The sequence below is a fragment of the Rhincodon typus genome, chromosome 5 (assembly GCF_021869965.1).
Source record: "Rhincodon typus isolate 14 chromosome 5, sRhiTyp1.1, whole genome shotgun sequence".
NCBI classification, from domain to species: Eukaryota; Metazoa; Chordata; class Chondrichthyes; order Orectolobiformes; family Rhincodontidae; genus Rhincodon; species Rhincodon typus.
The window spans coordinates 99,944,391-99,970,367 of NC_063336.1; the positions used below are offsets into that span (position 1 = coordinate 99,944,391).

Sequence of the window (25,977 nt, forward strand, 5' to 3'; positions counted from 1 at the left end):
TTCCTCTGATTTCCTTTCTCATTTCCCCTCTGAATTTTCTCAATCTGGTTCTGACGTATACTATCAAGCTTACACCTGCCACGTGCACTCTATTTACTGCTTCAACTCATTTGCTTTTTCATTATCCAGCGAGCTCTGGTCCTCACTTTCCCCTTGTGAAAATGTAACTAGACTGCAACGAAATAATCTCTTTAAATGCAGCCCATTGTTGATTGACATTTTTGCCTGCCATACTTTGATTACAATTTGCCGGGGTCGGAAATGTTCTCACTCCACTAAGATTGCTTGTCCTGCTAAATATTTTCACCCTTGTCATTTTTCATTGTTGATCTAAAACTTCTGAGTATTCATTGCTGCATCTGAAATATTCACCTATTAATATCTGACCCACTTGACCCAACTCATTGGCCATGATCAGATCCAGGCATGCCTCCTTCCTTGTTGGGCCAGAAATTTGCTGATGAAGAAAATTCTCCTGAACACATTTTGCAGTATGATACCTTTTTCTGCCCTTACACAATTACTATCTCAGATCACATAGGATGATTAAAGTCTTCCATTATTACTGCTGCACCCTATGGTTTTCCTCTATGTCTTTCCCATTAATTGCTACGGTAAGGATATGTCCAGTAATGTAATGTTACATCTATTGTTTCTTTAAATTTAAACCAAGCAGATTCTGTCCTTGACTACCAGCACTTGTTTCTCTAATTATGATAAACTTCAGGCCTCTCTGCCTTTCTAACCACTGTCTCAAACCTTCCCTGTCTTCCTCTGAGCTTATGCAAATGTGCCCTCCCGACTTTCTGCTACTGCTCTTTCTTTAGAATATTACTCTTTATATTGCTTCTCCTCACTCCTCCAATTAAATGTATCATTTCTCACTTATTTGCTTTAAATTCCCTTGGCCATGTGTTCCCTCTCCATTCCACCAATCTTATTCTCTTGAATTCCATCGCTTTCCTCATAGTTCATAGTTCTTCCAATGTTCTCCTCAATCACTATTGTTGCTGCTCCTCCTTTCCTATCTTTTCTGAATATCTTATATCCAGGAAGATTTAGCACTGTGTCTTATCCTTTTGTTTTTTGACCCAGCATTCCATTATCTCAACACCATTGTAGTTCCACATGGCTCTTTGCAAGTGCAGCACACCAACCCTATTTACCATTCTTTGTATATTCATGTACAAGAATTGCAAACATTCCCTCTTACTTTGGCCCCAATTGATACTGTTATCTGATGCTCCGAAATCTTGGTGGCCTTGTTAATTCTTAATACCACATCTTAGTTCTGGTATAGGTAATCATAGAATCCCTAAAGTGTGGAAGCAGACCATTTGAGTCCACACCAACCCTCCAAAGAGCATTCCACCCAGATCTACCCCTTACCCCATCCCCCAAATTTCCCATGACTAATCCACTTACCCTGCACACTATGGGCACTTCAGCATGGCCAATCCACCTAACCTGCACATCTTTGGACTATGGGAGGATACCAGAGGAAACCCATGCAGACATAGGGAGAATGTGCAAACTCCACAGAGACAGTCATCTGAAGGTGGAATTGAACCCGGGTCCCTGGCACTGTGAGGCAGCAGTGTTAACCACTGAGCCACCATGCCACACTTAATGAGGCTGATGTAGATGAGGTTGAGTTATACTGCACAAATGATTGAGACTGGACTACAATTTATTTTCTGATGAAGGGTCTAGGCCCGAAACGTCAGCCTTTCTGCTCCTATGATGCTGCTTGGCCTGCTGTGTTCATCCAGCTCTGCACCTTGTTGTCTTGGATTCTCCAGCATCTGCAGTTCCTACTATCTCAAATTTATTTTCCTCTCTTTTTTCCGTTTATTTGTGAATGTCTTAAAATAAATTCACTTTTAAAATAAACTGCGTTTTGTTTTTCAATTTCACTCTCTGTCCCTTCCTATTGAATGACATTGACAGTCTTCTGAAACGTCACAAATTGTGTTCCTTCACAAATGAGCTCAAAATGAGAACAGTGGCAGGCTGTTCAATCATGTAGACAACAGAAGCAAGTGTGGTCATGTCTTGGTGTCATTTTTCCTTTTGTTATAGCAGTGACTGTACAAAACTTGGCTATGAAAGACCTTGGGAGATCCTGAAGCCATCAAGCATGATATAAAATTGCATTGGTTCATGCCTCAAAACTACTTTGTTTTATTTATGAGAACGTGAACAGAAGCAGGGTTAGGCTTTCTGTGCCTTGTCGTCACTTTCCTGCTCTGTCATTTTATGTGTCTGATCCCTTATTGTGAAAAAATCAAATTGATTTCAGTCTTGAATATGCTCTGTGACTGAGAACTTTGAGGTCGAGATTTCCAAAGATTCAAAGCTATAGGGTGGTGGCAGGACCAATTCCCGATTTACTCAGTGCCTGGCTCAAGGTGCTGAAAGGTGTTGAGGAGTTGAGCATTGGTGCTCTGTAGCAGCCAATAAAGGGTATTGGAAAAATTAGAGAAATAAATAGTGACATCTTTAAAAATGTTCATAATACGGAGGAGGAGGTGTTGAATGACTTAAAACATAATGTTGGATAAATCACCAGGACCTGATCAGGTGTATCCTAGAACTCTATGGGAAGCTAGGGAAGTGATTGTTGGGCCCCTTTCAATATTTCAATCTCAATATTTGTATCATCGATAGCCACAGGTGAGGTGCTGGAAGACTGGAGGTTGGCTAGTGTGGTGCTATTATTTAAGAAATGTGGAACTATAGACCCGTCAGCCTGACATTGTTGGTGGGCAAGTTGTTGGATGGAATCCTGAGGGAGAGGATTTACACATATTTGGAAAGGCAAGGACTGATTAGGGATAGTCAACATGGCTTTGTGTGTGTGAAATTGTGTCACACCAACTTAATTGAGTTTTTTTGAAGAAGTAATGAAGTGGATTGATGAGGACAGAGCAATGGACATGATCTATATGTACATCTGTAAGGTACTAGACTGGTTAGCGAGGTTAGATCACATGGAATACAGGGAGAACTAGCCATCTGGATATAGAATTGGCTCGAAGGTAGAAGACAGAGGATGATGGTGCAGAGTTGCTTTTCAGGCCGGAGGCCTGTGGCCAGCGGTGTGGCACAAGGATCGGTGCTGGGTCCACTGCTTTTTGTCATTTATACAAATGATTTGGATGTGAACAAAGAGGGTATGGTCAGTAAGTTTGCAGATGACACCAAAATTGGAGGTGTAGTGGACAATGAAGAAGGTTATGTCAGAGTACAATGGGATCTTGATCAGATGGGCCAATGGGCCGAGTAGTGGCAGATGGAGTTTAATTTAAATAAATGTGAGGTGCTGCATTTTGGGAAGGCAAATCAGCGTAGGGCTTATACACTTAATGGTAAGATCCTGGGGAGTGTTGCTGAACAAAGAGACCTTGGAGTGCATGTTCATAGTTCCTTGAAAGTGGAGTCACAGGTAGATAGGATAGTGAAGAAGGCGTTTGGTAGGCTTGCCCTTATTGGTCAATGCATTGAGTAATGAAGTTAGGAGATCATGTTGTGGCTGTACAGTGCATTGGTTAGGCCACTTTTGGAATACTGCATGCAATTCTGGTCACCATGCTATAGGAAGAAGTTGTGAAACTTGAAAGTATTCAGAAAAGATTTACAAGTATGTTGCCAGAGTTGGAGGATTTGAGCTATGGGGAGAGGCTGAATAGGCTGGGGCTATTTTCCCTAGAGTGTCGGAGGCTGAGGAGTGAGCTTATAGAGGTTTATAAAATCATGAGGGGCATGGATAGGGTGAATAGACAAGGTCTTTTCCCTGGGGTGGGGGAGTCCAAAACTAGAGGGCACAGGTTTAATGTGAGAGGGGAAAGATTTAAAAGGGACCTAAGGGGCAACGTTTTCACGTAGAAGGTGGTGCCTGTATGGAATGAGCTGCCAGAGGAAGTGGAGGCTGGTACAATTACAACATTCAAAAGGCATCTGGATGGGTACATGAATAGGAAGGTTTTGGAGGGATATGGGCCAAATGCTGGCACATGGGACTAGATTGATTTAGGGCATCTTGTCAGCATTGACAAGTTGGACTGAAGGGTCTGTTTCTGTGCTATACATTTCTATGACGCTATGACTCTAAAAAGGAAATTACTCCCTCCACCTTTGGCTAGACAGTTGTAAAGGTCAAATGGTCATTAATTCATTCTTAAATGACGACTTTAAGAAGAGGCAGATGATGTGCCCAGTTTCAATATTTCTGTCTCTTTGCTTTATTGATCGATTTTGCTGTGCTTCTGATATGAGCAGTTGACCTTAAACCCTTAAAATATCTCTTGCTGCACACATAAAATTATAGAGTTCAGTGATTTTATGAAATGGGTTATCATTAAATTTGGAAGTATTAAAGTGGATGAGGTCCAGCAACAACATGCATTTGTATGGAAATCTTAACATTCCAAGACAATAAACAGAGAAAAGTGAAGTCTGTAAGGCTTGCCAGAAAATATCCTGAAATCTTCTCGTGCCTGGTCACACAGCCAATTAGTAGTGCTGTTCGCAGTGTCTGTCAACAAATCTTCATGCAGAGATGTGTGGAACATGTACTCAGGCATAGCGGGTTTCTGTTTCTATGGCAACTGTGCATTGATTACGAGGACAATTTGTAATGGCACTCAGTCACTTCTTCCATCTTAGAAAGTCATTCTTTGCTTTCGTCTGTGTCAGTGAATTATCTGGCTAATGACTTATAATCTCACATAAAGAAAAACCGATCTTTGTTTTCATGTATCTCAATCAAGGCCAAACCCTGCTCTACAATGGAAGCAGCCATTTTAACAGTAATTTTCCTGCGATTTTGCAAAATTGTTCAGTTAGATATTAGTCACGTTACTGAACTGGCCTCCCTACTAACCTCTCATTGAGAAATACTCTAATTTTTCACACTTACTCAAAAATAAAATGCAGAACCAGCAAGATGATACCAGGCATTCTGGGAAATAAAGATGTCTGACTGCTTTCTTTAAAAGAAATCTTTCCATGAGTTTTTTAAAAAAAAATTATTTTTCCACCTTCTCATATCCTCTGCTAGCGACTCCTGCTGGGTTATGTATCACAGATGTCTTTCCCTAGTCTTTATCCGTGGGTAGACTGTGCGTATCAGTAAAGGCCATTAGACTCTAAAGGACATCACAGCTTGATCAGCACATTAGTTTTCAGCAGATGATCTCTGGATGGTGATCAGAAGCAGAAACAACCAATTATTTTTCCTTACTGTAGGCAGGGCTGCCAAAACCAATTGTAGTGCTTCAGTTATGAGAATTCAGCACAGATTTGGCAACAAACTAAGAACCCTATAGTCTCAATGATTTAGTTTTAGAGCTGAGTAATGATTTAAACTGCCAGTCAAGCAGGAGGGTTAATTTTAAAAAAATCCTGGAACGTATTCACTTAAATGTAGAAAATTGCAATCATTTATATAACATTAATTAGGCTCAGTTTTAGATTTATACCTTTTACCTTGATACCATCAAATTTTATGCCCAGTATTACCGAGCACCCTATGTTTTTTGTTTCCACTGGGATATTGTATTAATTCCTAAATATCTCAAAAAAAAGGAGAATGAATTGGGTGGTTCTGCTGCACTTGATAATCTGAAAATGGTATACACTATTTCAAAACATTCAAGCCCCCTTGTTGCTTCTGTAAGTTTTATATTCTGTGCATACGAGGATAAAAACAAGTTACCTCCAGGAACATCTTTACAATAAATGAAACTTGACCATGATGTGGCAGTACTGAAAATGTTACCATGGGAAAACAAAACATAAACAAAAGATGTTGAGGAAAATAGTGGTTCAATCCAGATAATGTAACTATAACTTTGCACCGTGAAAAGCCAAGAAACTGTCAGTGAAATCCTTGGTAATTTGCCTGACAGAAAAGCAAATAAGCTTGAACATTCTGCCACAGGGAAAATCACCGAGAGTTTCCTCCTATTCAGATTGCAAAAACATTTTCACGTGCTGTGGAAAGAGTTTGATATTGAAGCCGAAATGTGTCATGTTTGCTGTCTTGCCTTTTTTTTAAAAAAAGGCAAAAGGAATGATTTTTTTCTTGGTGCTACCCAGCCTTGGATTTTCCCATAGACTCCTTTCACAGCTGCAAACGTCCCAGCTGACATTTGTCAAACAGGATGTTTTTTTATGGGTCATGCTTACAATTTTGCTCTTTGATTTGCTGAGCTGGTTCCTTGGGCAGGCTATATTAACGAGTCAACCTAAAAAAACTGTCAAACATTGGTAAACAAGAACAGCAATAAAGTTCATCTGTGGAATGGGAGAGCATGCTCAGGATGATTCCTCACTCGCTGCTCTGTCTTCCATCATAAGGTAAGAGGAATTTTTAGTCTGCTTTTGGCTCTATAGTTAGCTAAATATTTGAAATTCTAAGTTTCAAAGGACAGTCTTTGCTCCTGGCTATTAAAAGACAGGAAGAGGGAGCACATTAGCAAAAGAATGTAAGGACCAATAGACTTATTTCAGTAGTTACTGAAGATCTGTCTACTGTATTAAAGCACTCTAACTGAGAATCAATTAACTCCTAAAATGCTTTGAAATTTGGATGTGCTAAAATAGGAGCTATTTTCCAAGCATTGGAGTTGGTGTGGTGATAGGAATGTTTTTGTTTTGAACTGCTGAAAACATCTGAGAACTAGTGGACTTGGTTTAACTGTGAGCAGCAAAATATCAATCAGGCTATAATCTTAAATAGCTAAAATGTGTTTCAGTTTAACTGTGTTATTTTGAAACTGAAATTTTCAGCCTTGCCTGACATACTGTTGATAGATTCAATTTTAATGTGGGAAATTTTTTGTTGTTATTTACTAGTAAGTTGCAGTCGTGTGGAACTTTATAAATTGAGAAAACCACAATGAGGTTCCATTGCATAAGACACTGGTTGAAATAATGGTGACTGGATAAACTCAGAAATAGTCTTTAGGGCCTGGAAATTCCTGGAGTAGTCTATTACTTAGCATAGTGCTGGTGTGAAACTTGTGCCGCCATCATGGAAATGGAATACATGTGGGAAAGTGTGAGCTTACGCACTTTGTTCAGAAAAGTAGAGATGTAGACTATTTTTTAAATGGGGAAATGTTTTGGAAATCTGAAGTACAAAGGAACATAGGAGTCCTTGTTCAGGATTCTCTTAAGTTTAATATACAAGTTCAGTTGGCTATTAGGAAGGCAGATACAATATTAGCTTTCATTTTGACAGGGCTAGGATACAAGAGCAGGAAATATAGTGTGTACTGCTGAAGATGTATCAGGCTCTGGTCAGACCATTTTGGAATATTGATAGCAGTTTTGGGCCCTGTATGTAAGGAAGGATGTGCTGGATTGGAGGAGTTCCGGAGGAGGCTTACAAGAAAGATCCCAGGGGTGAACGGCTTGTTGAATGAGGAGCAGTTGAGGAGTCTGGGTCTGTCCCCAATGGAGTTTAGAAGGACAGGGGGTAGGATCTCATTGAAATTTACAGAATACTGATAGGCCTGGATAAAATAGGTGTGGAGAAGATGTTTCCACTACTGGAGAGACTAGAACTTGAGGGCACAACCTCAGAGTAAACGGATGTTCTTTAGAACTGAGATGGAGGGATTTCTTTAGCCAAAGGGTTGTGAATCTCATTGCTGCAGAAGGCTGAGGATGCCAAGTCATTGAGTGTCTTTAACTCAGAGATAGATAAGTTCTTGAATAGTAAGGGAATCAAAGGTTACAGGGAGAAGACAGGAGAGTAGGGTTGAGAAACATACCAGCCATGAGCAAATGGTGGAGCTGATCTGATGGGCCAAATGGTCTGATTCTCCTCCTATATCTTATGGTCTAAGTGTCCTCGTTGTATAGACACGCGCGGCATTGGGGGCAAGGCAGGGGATGCTGTGATGGTGGTGGTTGTCTACATTGATGGTGGAACTGTAGGAAATGTGATGGATGATATCATCGTATATTGTCCTTCCTTGCACTAAGCCAGAAGAGAAGGGACCAAATGCGAGAAGCTCACACCATCACATACAGCTGAATTCTAATTCAAAGAAATAAGGTTTGAGACCTGGCATAACTGAGCCCCAACTTCCTCTGCCACCCGTTTAGATCAGGTAGCTTTTCACACTTGCCTAACTGAGGAATAATAGGGTTTTTTGGTAATGCTTGGCTTGGAATGGAAGCACCTGAAGAATGAAAGAGTAAAGAAAACAACTAACTAAGTCTGAGAGTTTTGGAGATGGGAATGAATAATTTAGATTAGGGGGAAAAGTGGAATAAGAGTTATGCTTTTAACACATGGAGCCTGCAGACATTAAAAGTTTAAGGGTGGGGAAATGTTAAACACTGCTAATGTTTAATGAGTTAAAGAATGTGTTTGTTTCATTTCAGTACAGTAACGGTTATTTATGAAAGAATTTTTATCTTTAGGAGTCAATGAACTTTTTGTGAACATTATGAACAGTGGACTGTTTTTACTTGTGTTCCGAATTGGCCTGCTGTTCCTGTCCTTGCTCAGATCTGGAGAATCTCAACATATAGCAGATGAATCATGCTCAGTGCAGATCCTAGTCCCTGGCCTGAAAGGTAGTTGCATATTAAGTTTGTGATTTGTGAAGTATGTAAGACTGCATTTTATTCCTGTTGCACTTCTTACCAAACTGCATTAAATTATATTAACTCTGTAATGGAAGCCATTATAAGCTTGATGGGTGCTAAACAAGTGGTGCACTTTATACAACAGTGATGGTGCAGCAGTTGAAGGTGGATGGAGACCACTGGCTGATTTATTTACTAAATCCAATGCCCAATCATGAACTAAGTAAAACAGATACAGCTAAGTTCCTGATCTGTGCTGAGTTAGTTGATCTTAGCAAAGGCAACAGTGGATGTGATAAAGCTGCTGCAGCCCATTTCTGATCACTATCCAGTGAGAACCACTAAAAATATGTGGATGGAGCTTGAAGACAGGATTGAGTACATCTGTGATAGCCCTCACAGTTGACACTCATTCTTAGGTACATTAATGACAAAGGGCTATGGACAAGATCATGGAGTTTTGTTGGAATGAATCCCCAATGTAAGGCAGTAACTTTAGGTAAATATCGGACAAAATAAAGTGGATGAAAAATGGTCTGTTGCTATTATTGTGGATGTTTAGTGTCACATTCATGGCTGAATGCAGTATTAAAAATCAAGTTTAGGTGAGGGATTTTTTTTAGATGAATTTAAAATGCTTAGTTCCAGTCATTCGTGCAGAACGATCTAATGTCTGTGAATCCATTATTGTGATGAAACACACCAGTTGTATTCCTGTAATTAGAAGCAAGAAGCTGATCCCTTGAGATCAATTTTGACTGTTATTACTTGTATGGTTCGGTGAACCATTCTTTCACACACTTGTTCAACTTCCATAGCCCTACTATACATGTTCATGTATGTGATATATGATGGTATGTGCTCTGCCGCAATGTGCATGTACATGGATGATCAAAGAGTGGTAGTATTCTGAGATTTGGAGGACCATGCTGAGTTTAATTTAACAAACACAACTGATATATGGCTGATATAGCATTCTAAGGAGTCATAATTCACAATTTATGTTCCAAAGATGACATTAATTTGTCAGTGGGGTTTGTTCTATTGTAAATTTATGGACTCCGATGCTACGAGTACTGCCAGCTCAGAAGTTACAAAATACTGATGCTTTTCATGGCATCATAGAATCCCCCTACAGCATGGAAACAGGCCCTTCGGCCCAACAAGTCCACACTGACTCTTGGAGAATCCACCCAGGCCCATTCCCCTATAACCCACCTAATCTACACATCCGTGAACACTATGAGCAATTTAGCATGGCCAATCCATCTAGCCTGCACATCTTTGGACTGTGGGAGGAAACCGGAGCAAACACACGCAGAGAACATGCAAACTCCACACAGACAGTTGCCGGAGGGTGGTATTGAACCCAGGTTCCTGGTGCTGTGAGGCAGCAGTGCTAACCACCGTGCCACCGTGCCACTATTCTAATAAAGGAAATGAGCACCAGGCAGCAGGTACATATTTCATCTGTTGTTGTGGTGCAAATAGTGAAAACATCACTTCATGGTTTCTGTGTTTTATCAATCCATTTTTTTTCTAATTTTCCATCTTCAGCAAGTTGATGCTGGTAGTCTACTCTAATACTCTATCTCCAGAATAATGCTGGGATCTGGGAATTGTAGTGTAAAATTTGTGAATGATTTTAATATCCCAGAGCTAATGCAGCCAGTGCAATGTGAAGAACAAGATGAAAATCTAAGTACTTCCTTATTTTCTCCTCTGTGCACTCCTAAATCCAATGCCTCTTTCCAAGGGCAGCAGCTTACCCTCTGGCCTATTCATCATTTTCAAGGGTGATCTTTTATCAGAGAATCACAACAGCTCAGAAGGAGGCCCTTCGATCTATCATGTCTGCGCCAGCTCTCCAAACGAACAATTCATTGAGTGCCATTCCCCCATCTTCTCCCAATATCCTTGCACATTTTTCCTTTTCAGGTGCCAGTTTAATTTCCATTTGAATGCGTCACTTCAATCTGCTCCCTCCACACTCTCAGGCAATAAAACTCACTGCTCCTAATAAGGCAGGGAATTAGTCAAAGGGAGCATTCAAAAACATTTGTAATGGGGCGCTATTGAATTTTAACATAATTAAATGTAAAGTAATGTGAATTGGAGCAGGATATATATGCATATTGAAGAGCTGTCTGTTTGCTAAGTAGAAAAGTAAGTAGAAGTATGTTTACCAATTATACTTTGAAAATATTCAATCAATGCACACTTCCTGAATGGATAATCAAATACAAGATCACATCTTGAGTAGTTTTGATTTGAATCAAAACTTGTTTTTGCCTTGTACTGCTCTCAGAATATTTTATTATATTTCTTGCACTCTAAAGAAAAAAATTGCAGTTACATTGCCTCTTCCACACACTCAGGAAATCTCAAATCTTCATAGACAGTGATTAGCTTTGGAAGTATTGAACTGCTACGCAGGGAAAAGTGGCAATCAGTTTGTGCACAAGGACCCTTTTCATGGATCCTTTTCAAGTTGGCAGGCAGTAACTAGTGGGGTGCCATAGAGATCGGTGCTGGGACCCCAGCTATTCATAATATACATTAATGATTTGGATAAGGGAACAAAATGTAACATCTCAAAGTTTGCAGATGATAAAGGTGGGAGGATGAGCTATGACGAGGGTGCAGAGATCCTTCAACATGATCTCGACAGGCAGACGCAGTATAATTTGGATAAATGTGAGGTCATTCACTTCAGAAGCAAAACCAAGGAGGCAGATTACTACCTGAATGGCTGTAAATTGGGAGAGGGGAATGTGAAGCGGGACCTGGGTGTCCTTGTGCACCAGTCGCTGAAGATAAGCATGCAGGTGCAGCAGGCGGTAAAGAAGGCAAATGGTATGTTGGCCTTCATTGTGAGACGTTTCGAGTTCAGGACCAGGGATGTGTTGTTGCAGTTATACAGGGCCTTGGTAAACCACCTGGAATATTGTGTGCAGTTTTGGTCTCCTTTTCTGAGGAAGGATGCTCTTGCTCTCAAGGGAGTGCAGCGAAGGTTTACCAGGCTGATTACGGGGATGGCGGGTCTGACGTATGAGGAGAAATTGACTAGGTTATGATTGTTTTCACTAGAATTCAGACAAATGAGGAGGGACCTCATAGAGTCTTAGAAAATTCTAACAGGACTGGACAGGGTAGACGCAGGGAGGATGTTCCCGATGGTGGATGTGTCCAGAAGCAGAGGTCACAGGGGGAGACGATTTAGGACGGAGATGAGAGACATATCTTCACCCAAAGAGTGGTGAGCCTTTGGAATTCATTACCACAGGAAGTAGTTGATGCCAAAACATTGAATGTATTTAAGATGTGACTAGATATAGCACTTTGGGCCAACGGGGAGAAAGCAGGATTAGGCTATTGAGTTGGACGATCAGCCAAGACCATGAAGAATGGTGGAGCAGGGTCAAAGGGCCGAATGGCCTCCTCCTGCTCCTAACTTCTATGTTTCTATGATCCACAATCAGTAATAAAATGAAAGGTCAAGTAATCTGAACTGTGGTTGTGTTGGCTGAAAGAGAAAAATCATTCGGGAGGTGACAGCCTCGTGGTATTATCGCTGGACTGCTAATCCAGAGAGCCAGATGATGTTCAGGAGACCTGGGTTCAAATTGCACCACAGGAGTTGGTGGAATTTGTATTCATTAGAAGAAAAGGAAATACCTGGAATTAAGAATCTAACGGTGACCAGGAATCCATTACCAATTGTCAGAAAAATCCATTTGGTTCACTAATGACCTTTAGGGAAGGAAACTTCCAGCCTTACCTGGTCTGTCCTACATGTGACTCCAGGCCCACAGCAATGTCATTGACTCTTAACTGCCCCTGGGCAATTAGGGATGGGTAATAAATGCTGGCTACCCAGTGATGCTATTATTCTGTGAATGAATAAAAAAAATTTGCAAGAATGCCTGGCGAGCAATCTATACTTCATATAATCTTGTGAGATGGTTTTACATGCTGCTGAACAGACAAATCCTTTATTCATTCATGGGATGAGGGCATCGCTGGCCAGGAGGCATTTATTGCCCATTCCTAATTGCCCAGCAGGCAGTTCAGAGTCAACCACATTTGTGTGGGTCTAGAGTCACATGTAGGCCAGACCACGTGAGGATGGCAGTTTCCTTACCTAAAGGACATTAGTGAACCAGATGGGTTTTTCCAACAATCGGCAAAGGGTTCATGGTCATCATTAGATTCTTAATTCCAGATTATTTTTTTGAATTTGAAGCAGAACCAGTAGCAGACCACATGCTTCCTCTGCCCTGCTCCATCATTCACTAAATTCACAGCAGATCTTTGACCTCATTTCCACTTTGCTGTCCCCTCACTACATCCACTGATTTCCTCAGGGTCTGTATTCTGAACTCAAGTTTTGAGTTGGGGAGATCAGGCTCTCAGCATCAACTTTGTCAAGTCCTCTAAGAACCATAATGAGATCACAAAATATTTTCCTAAACTCAACAGAATATGGAATCTTTCTTATGAATCTTTATCCCCATATTTCAGGAATCAATCTCAAGAGCTTTCACTGTACCCCACCTGTGCAATGGTGACCAACCATGTATAATGTTCCATTTGCAGCAAGTCTTTCTTGTACTTGTATTCCAATTCCCTAGTTATAAAGGCCAACATACAATTTACTGAAGAAGGGTCACTGGACCCGAAACATTAACTCTGTTTTTTTTCCTTCACAGATGCTGCCAGACCTGCTGAGCTTTTTCAGCAGCTTTGTTTTTGTTCCTGATTCACAGTATCCGCAGTTCTTTCAGTTTTTATACAATTTACCTTCCTAGTTGTGAGCTGAAACTGTATGTTCAACTTTATTTCTTATACAAAAATGCCTAAATCACTTGCAACATAAACATTAGACTGATTCTCATACATAAAAAAAATCATTTTCTCCATTTTTCCCAACAAATTGAATAATTTCCTCACATTATCCTCCATCTACCAGCTCGTCCCCATTTAAATGACATTTATATCTCTTTGCAGGCTCCTTGTGTACTTCCTACGGTGTACATTTTTACCTAAAATTGTATCTTCAACAAATCTAAATATACTCCATTTGATCACTTCAGCTAAGGTGTTAATTTAGATTGGAAGTGCAGTATTTGAGACCTAGGCCCAAAAATGCACTTTCATATTAAGCTGTACTTGCAGCAATATGTCCATTGACGTAACTTGCATTCATCCTCTGTTTTCTTCCTCACCATTTGTCATTGTTCTTCAGCAGTTTCAGAAAATGCAAGCTGTATCTCTTTATCGCTGTGCTCAAACTGTTTATTTTGATGGAGAAGTGAAGAGCCTTAACACTACTTCTTGGAACATATCAATTTGAGAAACTTCATTTTTAGGGATACATTTATTTATAGCCTGGATTTTATGGTCTCAGCTGGGTGTGTTTTTGGTGTGTTAGGGAGTGGAAATGTAAAGTGTGAGGTATGCCCAGCTTGCCATTTTTCTGTCTACCCCTGACCTGTGTCCGATTGTGTGCCATGTGGACAGATATTAAGATTGGCAACTCTCCCTCTTTTAAAAAAAAAAATGATGATGCTTATACTTGTAACTTGTTACCAAGCCAAATGACTGGGATATTATGCTACTCACACCGTAGTGTGGATTATGTGGGCAGGAGGTTAGCAGGGAGCCAGTATGTTTGTCGAGCTCAAGTTGATAAAAAGCAAGAATTGAGGAACATTATTTGGTATCCTGTGTAGGTCAGCATCCTCCTCCATATTCCTACCCCTCTCATTCCTATTTGGCTGCTCTCCAAATCCAGTCCACCCACTTTCCTTGCAATTCTCCCCTCCTCCTAAACTGCTAGATTAACACTCCCCAACCCCTCACCCATCCAAAAAGGAATAACTTGCCTGTCTCTGTCTTCTCTTCTGTGTGGGACAGCATGCATTCTCTGTTATTCAGAGAACTACAACCATCTCATGATTAGTATAGTGTGCTGCCACTAATTCTCCTTACTGTACTGCATCTAAGGGCCTATTTGGTAAACTGTGGTAGATGATGGACCACTAGTGAGACTTAATGAGAAGCAGCACTAGTGTTAACAAGATATAGTTTATTGAATGTCAACTATAGGTAGAGTTTACATTAGTTATTAAACACAATCACTAAGACCATCAGAAGACAATGGTGAGACACCTGTCCATCCGGGGCTCAAGCTATACCCCTCTTTTCCTCTACCCAATACTACCTGTCATCATCAGATTAGATGGAGCTTCGTGCAGTCTCCAATATTAAGCCTTTCACAACAAGTCTAGCATTGCCCATGACTGAGTTATGGCATGAGAATTGCTAGAGCTGATTAATCAGATTGGCTGTCAGACCTCAATGACTCCCACTGAGTGATGCTAGTGCCTTGGTTGCCCCTGTATTATGGCTGTAGGCTGACATCTTTCAGGAGTGTTTGCTACTGGCTGACTTTCCTTCTAGTGGGAGGACTAAGCAGTGTGCTGCCTTCTCCCCCTGTAAAATCAAGTTTCATGTCAACGTTACCTTTAATTTCCTCCTTCTTTGAAATAAGTCTCTTATTTAGCACTTATTGACTACTTCTAGATACATCAAGATTCTAGATACAATTTCTTCCTATATTTTAGATTACAGAAAGATGAACTTCCCCTTACAAATTCACATTGTCTCTAATTAGCTCATGGTTTGCAAACTGTTTACTATTAATCTCTTAGCATTGTCTGGCAGCATGCCTGTTTCTTGAATTTCTCTTAACGCGCTAACAGCGAAATTATTTGATTATATCATATGAACTGCTGTCAATTTTCAGCAAGGTTATTGTTATGCCAATCAACTTTTGAACAATATTCCAAACGTATCACTATTGCAAACCAATTTGAGTTGCCTACAAATCCTGTTCTCTGCATCTTTCTCACCATTTGGTTACCTATAATACCAATCCTGTATTATTATTATTAATTTCAGTTTATTTCATAGAAACTGGGTCTGAAAGGTAGTTTGGATAACATTTTTGAGTGTGTTGGGCAGCAATTCAGTCGCCATGTTGCCAACACTACAACAATTGGAGGGTAATATTATAAACTGGTAGAGTGAGAAGACTGCAGGTGTACAATGGTTATTGTTGCTTAAGTGTATGGATCTGGTTGACTAGTTTCTACATCAGCTTATCTGACGTAATATGAGTTATTGCATTAAGTATAATTGCTATCTGTTACGTGTAGCTCAGTGATTGTAATTAAAATCTAACACTTAATCATTAATGCTTTAATTCCTAATGTGATAATTACTCTGCAATGTACAGGTAGCAGATTACATTTTCAATAAATGATAGTGAGTACAGTAAATATACTACCAATGCAGTTAATATTCCAGTGTTGTAATTATATGTGGTGTATATTGCCAGTATAAGTAATTGCATTGTCCCTCACAGATAACAAATTGCACTCCTGTGTGGGAAATAATTGAAAATAATTGGGGATATACTAAAGTGAATATGACATTTTTGCCTGTTTGAATACTGGCAAATTTCCGACCTGTCAGATTGAGATTGCAACCTATGTGATGTTTGATCATGCTGACTCAGTGAATAGGAACAAATCCATTTACACATACATATGTATTATTTCTGTATAGCTATTTTGCCAATGAGGATGATGCTGTGTTCTTGTATTGTGTTACAGGTGAACCTGGGGAAAAGGGGGAGAAGGGAGAGCCTGGAAGGCTAGGAAAAGTTGGCCCAGTTGGACAACCAGGTGATTTTCTACAAATATAAATTCTACATTGAAAAGAGACTTATGTGTCTAATATTAAACAACACACAAAATTGTAACATTGGATGCTGATGTATATGACATGCTGTAGAAAGTTTAATTGGATTATTGCACTTCCATTTGTTTCACCAGTCTGATCAGGTTCTGGCAATAAAGAGACTTTGAATTTTGGCATTAGTTCAGCCTTTCATGTGTTAATTTTTCATCTCCAGTGTATCCATTTTGCTACTTTAGAATTCAGCAAATGTATTGTGGGCAAAGTGCAAAATTTCATGGGACCTAAATTTGATAGCTTCCTTTTTTAAAAAAAAGCGTCTGTGGCATTACAATTCACATTTAAACCTGCAACTGTTGATTATCACACAGGCAGCATACTACCTTCGTGATGCCTACTCATTTATATCAATAATGTCAAACATCTCGCTGGAAGTACTCACTGCTATTGATTGTGAGCGACTAGTATCACTTAAGGCCAACCTGCAAATCTTAAAAGGGAAATGCATTGTGGTGCAGCAAGTGTCGAGAATGATGCAGGAAGTGACTGTATCCTGGAACACATTAAACAATGGCACATCATGTGAGAGAGCAGATTCTGAGATAGTAGGAACTGCAGAAGCTGGAGAACCTTGTTATCTCAGAGGGCAGATTCTGATGTTTTCAGACTCTTCACTGAAGGCTTTGTGAAGGAAACAAATAGGAGGAGAAGTACCCTCTATCCATAGAAAAGCAGGACCACACTCAGTGTTAGGAAAAGATAATGAGCTACGTTCAAGCCATCAATAGGGCCAGCAGCGATCACCTCCCCCACCGACACCATTTTGATTTAGTCCCCTCACTACCTTTTACCATTTGTTTTGGTGAGTTGGTGTTAGTTGTGATCAGTTAACTTGACGGAGGGTTTCTTTATATTAAAACAAATGAAGGTACGTTTGCACCAAATGGATGGGATGGCTTCTGGACAGGTCTACAAGTCCTGGCTTCAAAAAACACCAGCTTGGAGGACAGTTTACTGGAATGCTTTGACACCTTGCCTGTCCTGTTGAATGCTAAATTTGCACAACTTTGGCTTACAGGACGATACTTGGATGTCAGGTGGCTTATGCTCAATAGAAACTAAGGTATCAGCCAACACTTGTTGCATCATCATTCTTGGATCCCTTCTTTGCTGCACAGGTTGAGCATCGTGGCCAAGATGCTCTGCTGCCTACTACCTGTGCTGCTTTCTGCATTGAATACAGGCCATTCATGCCTGATGTCTCACCATGTTTAGATTGTTCCTCTAACCCGTCCTTCAAATTATTTTATATTTAGCACAATATACAGCACCATTTGTGATTCCAAGCAGTCAATGCCCAAATGCAGCAAGGCCTGGGCAATGACCAATTCAACAAGAGAAAATTTAACCATCACCCCTTGACATTCATTGGCATTACTATCCTGGTGTAACATTTGACCAGAACCTGAACTGGTCTAGTCATATAAGTACAGTAGCTACAAGAGCAGGTCAGAGGCTAGGAACCTTGCAGTAAGTAGCTCACCGCCTGACTCATAGAAACATAGAAAATAGGAGTAGGCGCGGGCTATTCGACCCTTTGAGCCTGCTCATCCAGCTGGCTGATCGTCCAGGTCAATAACCTGTTCCTGCTTTCCCCTCATTGCCTTTTATCCCTTTAGTCCTAAGTCATAGAGTCATACAGCATGGTAACAGGCCCTTTGGCCCAACTCATCCATGCCAACCAGGTTTCTTAAACTGGATGACTTCTTACATTTGCCTCTGTTTGCTCCATATCCCTCTAAACCGTTCCTATCCATGTATCTATCCAAATGCCTTTTAAAACTTTCCCCTTTCACTTTAAACCTATACTCTCTAGTTTTGGACTCCCTGGTCCTGGGAAAAAGACCCTTGCTATTCACCTTATCCATGCCCCTCATGAATTTATAAACCTCTATAAGGTTACCCCTCAGCCTCCTCTGCTCCAAGGAAAGGAGTCCCAGCCTATCGAGCCTCTCCTTATAATTCAAACCTTCCAGTCTCAGCAGCATCCTCGTAAGTCATTTTTGCACCTTTTCCAGTTTACCCAGCTTTCCAGTGCTATATCCAACTCCTTCTTGAAATCACACAATGTTTTGGCCATTGTTGCTTTCAGTGGTAGTGAATTCTACAGGTTAACCACTCTCTGGGTGAAGAACTTTCTCCTCATCCCAGTCTTAAATGGTTTACCCTGCATTTTTAGACTGTGACTCCTGGTTCTGGGGAATCAGTCGCCATCAGGACAATTCTACCCTGCCTGAAAGGAGAAGTATAGGATTGTGTTAAAGTGGAGTGTGTGTGTGTGTGTCATTGGATGGGTTGGGAAAGCAAACTGTGCAGCTTGTAGATCATTAGAGAAACTGATATGAGGTGGAAGTGGAATTTGGGAAAAATTAGGAATGACAGCTTTCAATGCTTTCAGCTGTGCCCCTGGCCACAGCCTCAGGCATATCATTGTTGAATGATTGGTGCTTTCACGCTTTGCAGACCTAAGGAGCATGTTCAAACATTTGGTTATTTTCTTGATGTGATTAACTGAAAAGCTCTTGGTAAAGTAGCACACACAGGAAGACCATCATTAATTATTCACCAATAGAAAATGGGCTGCGTGGCTACAGGAAAGAATATGGTTCATGTCCGGCATCCTTCACACTACGATAATCGAAGAGGTTTGGTGCTGTTGCAAAATCATTGCCACCCTAAAATCAGGAAAGCCAGTTTATCATCCCCATAAGCTTCTAATGTCTACAAGGTAACTAAGTAGCTTATCTGTAAATGGATGGGTCTTTCTGAAATGGGCAGGAGGACTTCAGGAAAGGAGGATGCTGCTTTGAGCAGGCCCTTGTGCCAATTATTAATGTTGAGGCAGGGCTCCAGGAACAGCTGAAGATAACGGCTGTATTCATAGTCTTCTCATTGGCATGTAGCAACCTCTTTCTGGTTCAAATGCCAGTTACTGAAGTTTTCAATGTGTACAAAAATTCTTAGGCTTATCAACTCTTAAGCTAATCAGCAGTCAGAGCTTCCAGATCTATCTTGGTGGCAAGTGCAACCAAGCAGTAGCATTCAGTACCATTTGCACCTCTGCAGATACTGTAACAGCCCACAAGCAGATGCAGCAAGACCAGGACAACTTTCATGTTTGTGCTGACAAATTCCGAATGACGTTTGAGCCACACAAGTGCCAGGCAACCACCATGTCCAGCAAAGCAGAATCTCACCGTCTCCCCTTGACATTGCCCTATTATCAACATCCTTACCAAGGTCGCTTTGACAGTTGCTTCCAAACCTGTGGCCTCTTTCAAGCGGAAGGCCAAGATAGTCGATGCATGGGAAGCCCTAACATATGCAAGATTCCCCCCAAGCCTCACACTATCCTGATCTAATTTGGATCTATATTGCCATTCCTTCAATGTTTTCAGATCAAAATCCTGGAACTTCGCTTCTAGGAGTGCACCAGATGGATTATAGCAGTTCAACAAGGCAGCTTACTATTACCTTTAGGAAGTTAGAGATGTGTAACTAATGTTTGTTTTGCCAATGAGGTGCACAGTTTTTGAAATAATTAAAAATGAAATCTCAATTTTATCATGACAAGGCTGAAATGTTTCTCTCCTTTAAAAGATAAAATCTACCCTTTACTTCTATCTCTCACAATTTTGTACTGTATGTTTGGGTGTGCACCCACTCAATAATGCACTCTCTAATCATTAAAATGGGCAGACAGCCCAAATCTTGCTTGAAGTATCCATCAAAAGCAATGAATGTGCATTCTGGTCACAGTACTCATATTTTGATGTTATCGAATGTGGTGGCCTATGGTTGTTAGTGCAGTTGATGCTTTTAAGCCTGGAATTGATAACTTTTTGTCAGGTAATGAACAATATCAAGGGATTATGAAGCTATGGTAGGTTAATGTTGTTTATGTGCAGGTCAGACACTATTTAATTGAATAGCAGACTAGGGTCCTGCTGGTGAATAAGCCTACTTTTATTCTTAAGTTTCTATAGATGGGGGAAAGAAATTCACCCAGGATTCTATCATTGCAACAATTGCTACGATTAATTATAATACCCATCTATCACAAAGGTATTCTTGTGAATCTCCTGTGCCACGGTCCCATAGGCTTAGAAATAATTATCTTACCAATTCTTTATTTTCTAGTCCCTATAGAAGGCCTAATTGAAAATGACATCCTTTCTGTGGTTATTATGTTAATAAGTAAAATAAATTTAGGTTAAGATTGAAATGTAGAGCGCACAGTCTATTTACCAAATGAATATTAATTCTCCATGTTCACTTAGTAGGTTGGGATACTAAATTTCAGCTGTAACGTGATAAACGTGAAAATAATTATGATCTTCTGAATTTGGAAAACAGACAATTTCCCACATGCTGGGTGTTTCGTGTTTGTACCACCCAAGTAGTACTTAACTGCGATTACATGTCACATGGACATAAATGAATCTTCAAGCTGTCATTAGCTCACCAACTACAACATGGTTTGTTTTTATAATCACTGCTTGTAAGTGGTCAGGCCTTTTTGTTTAACTTAAAGGACAGGAGGTCACACACTAACGTAGTTCAGCCAGAGAATGAATTCAATGACTAGCTGGTTATGCCATGTGTTTATACTTATTTGTATTTGTGGATCAAATGTCAATTTTTGAAATATTTCTGTGTAAATCTGTGAGGACCTCCAAAGTTTTTGAACAAAAGTTCAAACCTCATCTTTTGCTACTTTTTAACAGAAGTGTTGTGATCTGCCACTGGAGCGATGATTAAATCACTCCCACTTTAAAACACTGTATACATTATAATATGATCTTTACTAATTATGTTTAGTGTTCTACAATTTTAACAGAAAAGTTAAAGCACATTGTCCAATGCTGATACAATCAGCTCCAACCTCTTCTAATTTACACTACATTCTGACTTGGGCATGTATCCCCAATCCTTCATTTGTTACAGGACCAATATTGTGGAATTCTACTCCATCTAATTTTATTGTGGGAAGATCCTCATCACAAGACCACAGAATTTTAAGAAAAATGTAGCAATGTCTCTAGGGTCCCCAAAGATGGGAAATAAAAATACAACTTCTCTAGCACTGCTAAAAATTGTTTCTTTATTTAAAGAATGTCACAAGCCTAAAGATTTGCTTTAGGCGGACTCATTGCCAAAATGTCAACTGCTGCTAATTCTTCAAAATTAATCTGGATTCTTTGTTTTTCTCTCAGAGGATTGTGAATCTTTGGAATTCCCTTCCTCAAAAGGCAATGGATAAAGAATCGTTACAAAGAGGAAGAAAGATTATTGGGGGTATGCAGGAATATAGAGCTGAGGTTAAAATCAGATCAGCCGTGTTCTTGTTGAATGGTGAAGCATGCTAGAAGGGCCGATTGGCCTGCTCTTGTTCTTTGTTTGTATGTTTGTATGTCTTCATCTCCACAATATCTGGTTAAATCCATTTCCGCTTTTGAAACTTGTCTTTATTGATTTGGTGAACCATCTGTCTAGCTTAACCTCCTTGCATGAGTGTTTGATAAAGATCATGTGAGGCTGGTAAATTTAAATAGACAAAGTTAAAATTAATATTTGCTGCCTGGACTTTTGCAGGTGTCTTCCCATATGCCTATGGACTTCAAAATCACAAAACAAATGTTTGCAATAATAATTGAATGTTCTGAAATTCTTTGGGAGTGATGCAATTGATTTGTGGAGTCAACGAGAAATAAAATAGTTGGAAATGTTTTACTGAAACATCTACAACTTTCTTTTGCAGGACCTACTGGGGAAAAAGGCCAAAAAGGTGCAATGGGTCACCCTGGCAAAGTAGGCCCAGCTGGGTTAAAAGGTATTTTAATAATTTTGTTTGCTGTTTGTAAAACAAATTTATTGTGATTCGATAGAGCCACTCTGAACTTTTTGATTTTTCTTGTCAAACATAATTTTCTTTTATGTAGCATTGTCTCACGCTTTCCTTCATTAATTGTTGTTTTACTTCTATCAATGTGACTAAGAAATTCGGATAATTTATACTCGTGCACATGTTTGTGAGATGTATGAGCTGCAATATTATTTTGGATTTCTAAGGCTACATGTAATACTCAGGAAATGAACATAAATTATGCCCATAATCATGCCCATAAATACCCAGAAAATGGGTGTATCATGTTGAAATTCATATTGGTGAGGGTGTTATCACATACAAGGTGGATGGTGGTCGGAAATATGCAGGCAAGCTGGTCATTCATCAATTAGTTTACAAGGCTGATATACCATCTTGGAGCTACATCTAAACCCCCTATAAACATTATGGTGGCATGGTGGCTCAGTGGCTAGCACTGCTGTCTCACCGCACCAGGGACCCGGGTTCAATTCCACCCTCGGGTGACTGTCTGTGTGGAGTTTGCACATTCTCCCCCTATATGCATGGGTTTTCTCTGGGTGCTCCGGTTTCCTCCCACAGTCCAAAAATATGCAGGCTAGGTGGATTGGCCATGGTAAATTGCTCATAGCGTTCAGGGATATTTAGGTTAGGGGGATGGGTCTGGGTGGGATGTTCTAAGGGTCGGTGTGGACTTGTTGGGCTGAATGGCCAGTTTCCACACTGTAGGGATTCTATAACTAACCATGTCGTCAGAAGCAGGAAGACCCCCAAACCCACTAGTGCTATTTAAAAAAGCTCAGCTACTTAGAGATTAATTTGTTCCTGATGCTTTGGTTCTACAAGTGTTTCATGTTTTTGTTTAGATATTTTCTAATCAGCCTGTTCAGAGGGTCTGTTTTTTTTTGGGGATATCCCAGCTTTTGCACAAGAGAATTGCCCAAGACGTGGCTGCACTTGTGGGCATTCCCCTGGAGAAGAGCAAGCTGCAGGCTTTAGAATCATAGAATCTCTACAGTGTGGAGGCAGGCCATTCAGCCCATTGAGTCCTCACCAACCCTCCTAAGAGCATCCCATCCAGATACACCGCCGACCCTATTCATGTAACCTTGCATTTCCCATGGCTAATCCACCTAACATGCACATCTTTGGACTGTGGGAGGAAACTGGAGCACCCGGAGGAAACCCACGCAGACAAGAGGAGAATGTGCAAACTCCACATGGACTGTCACCAGAGGTTCGAATCGAACCCAAGTTCCTGGTGCTGTGAGGTAGGGTGCTAATCACTGAGCCAACGTGCTGCCCAAGTATCCAATACTAGCTCTGCCCTTTAATGGAATTGAAAGGATTTGCACTCCCTAAGTATTCAACTTGGTGTGTGTGACCATTGGCAGCAAAGCAAGAAGGCCAGTGATTGAGATCCTCGAAACAACTTAATTCTGTGTTAGTTCTCTGTGCCAGCAGCACTTTTGCCAGCGTGGCAAAAGAAAGAGTGGCTTGTGGTTGATAAGGGCTGTCTGCTGACAACATGGCTGATGAGTCCAGTACATAAACTCGTGTATAATGTGCATTCAACAAAAATCGTGATGCTGTATGAATAGCAGACTGTTGATGTTCTGAAACAATGACCAGACAGTAGCAGCCTTACATTACTCAGCAGAGCATGTGCAATCTTACATATATGTGAGGGCAGCACTTGCCTTCAGCTAAAGGGTGATAACAACTGAAGAGCAGTGCATAATGAGGAGGAATGGGAGTAGTAAGAGGTAGAGGAAGAAGAATAGAGATGGTAACCGAGACAGCCTCTCTCAGGGTGGGTGATCTATAATGATTTCATCTGAGTACCACATCAGTATTCACACCCAAACTCCCATTCCCCAACAGTCCATTAGCTTTCTTTCCCTGTTACTAACCCTGGAAGTGTACCCTTTGCCATAGTGCAAAAATGAAAGCTACCAAAAAAGAAACATTCCAAGCTAAATATAAGTGAAAGTATGAATGCTGCACAAACAGGTTAACAAGTCACCCTGCTGTGTTCTCTTAGTGCTTGTCTTACATGTGCCTTTGCCTATCCTAGAACTTCTATGCAGTGCTACATAGCTGATGGAAGGCTGCAGAGCTTTATTAGAAAAGACTTTATATTGCTTTGGAGAATTGAGCAGCTTTAGGCCTACAAGGCCCTACTGTCGACTGTGCCATCTCTGCATGGGCAAAAGCAGGCTGCTCTGGTAGCAAGGACACGGGAAATGGCAGAGTAGCAGTGTTGGGAGAAAGAATACTCCCTTCTTGGGAGATTCCAGTAGGTTTGAGTTCCTGAAATCCAGTGTCATCATTTACATAATAATTTCCTTCTATACAGGTACAAATGTTACTACTTACACAAGATCTATTACTCTGGTTTATTAATTATTGGCATTGTCTACATGTAAGTCAACAAGAATCTTTTTTTATTAGAATTAGGCCTGATTGTCATTTCTCACCACCTAAGTGTTATTTTCTCTGTTAACCCCACACCCCCTACTCCTTCATAAGACAGTATCATTTTGTAGAGATTGGCAGCCCCCTGCTCTCTCACTCAATTGCCCATTGATGATTTATGAACCTGGATATTGAATGTATGCAAGCGTTTTGTGATACAAGAGTCAAGCCCATCCCTGTCTCACTAATATATATAAAGAAAAAACACACTCCCTCTAAGGGTTACTGAGCAGCATATCCATGCTGATTTTCCCACCATCTCTGTAAATAAAGTTGACCCAATAGTAATGTTGTTACTACTATCCCAGCCAAGGTTATACTCAAAATAGATCATGACCCTTCCTGGTCTGGATGGCTTCATAGAGGTTTACCAGGATGATGCCTGGATTGGAGCATATTGGCTATAAAGAGAGTTTGGACAAATTTGGATTGTTTTCACTAGAGGCTGAGGGGTGACTTGATATATAAATTATGAGAGGCGTGGAAGAGACTTTTTCCCAAGGCAGAAATGTCGGATAATAGGGGCCATAGATTTAAGGTGAGAGGTGAAAAGTTTAAAGGAGATGTGTAAGGCAAAGTTTTACACAGAGGGAGTTGGATGCCAGGAACATGCTGCCAGGAGAGCTGGTAGAGGAAGAGATCATAGCAATGTTAGAAAGGCATTTAGATAGAGGCATGATCAGGCAGGGAATGCAGGGACACTGACTATGTGCAGGTAGAATGGAATAATGGTCAGCATAGATGTGATAAGTCAAGGGTCTGTTACTGTGCTTTACTGTTCTATGTTCTATTCCAAATTGGGCAGTTCATGTTTCAATTGAGCCATTGTAGGGACAGTATTTGACAATCTTTTGATTAAAACGGCTTTTTTTTGCTACTGACCTGGATGCCACATTTAAATAAAAAGTGTAATGTAAAAAGTCTGTTTCTCTGACAAAGAGGCATAAGCATAGGGGTCACATATCAGAAATTTCCCAAAATTTTGACATGTTTATTCAGAAAATCCATGCAATATTTCAAGCCACATTATTTAATATTTGCCCTTGGCATATAATGCTCCCTTCCAGGAAGAACAAAAGTAATTAGCTATTTTCATCTATTGTCAGCATGCTGTATATTTTGAGCTATTTAAAGTAAAGACATGTTGGGTAATTGTGTTGTATGTGGGGCATGATTATCAGCCAATTTAGTTAGAA

At 40.4% G+C, this 25,977-nt stretch overlaps 1 protein-coding gene across 2 annotated transcripts in view; it reads left to right on the forward strand.

The window, feature by feature from the left end:
- Positions 1-6,245: 6,245 nt before the first annotated feature.
- The window catches only part of colec11 (collectin sub-family member 11), a 28,305-nt gene continuing 8,573 nt past the window's right edge, over positions 6,246-25,977 (forward strand). For both annotated transcript variants that reach the window (XM_020516818.2, XM_020516819.2), the window contains exons 1-4: positions 6,246-6,363; positions 8,443-8,598; positions 16,293-16,364; positions 22,199-22,270. In XM_020516818.2, coding sequence (XP_020372407.1) covers positions 8,469-8,598; positions 16,293-16,364; positions 22,199-22,270 — 274 coding nt within the window. In that variant the 5' untranslated portion in view covers positions 6,246-6,363; positions 8,443-8,468. The remainder of the gene's footprint in view (positions 6,364-8,442; positions 8,599-16,292; positions 16,365-22,198; positions 22,271-25,977) is intronic.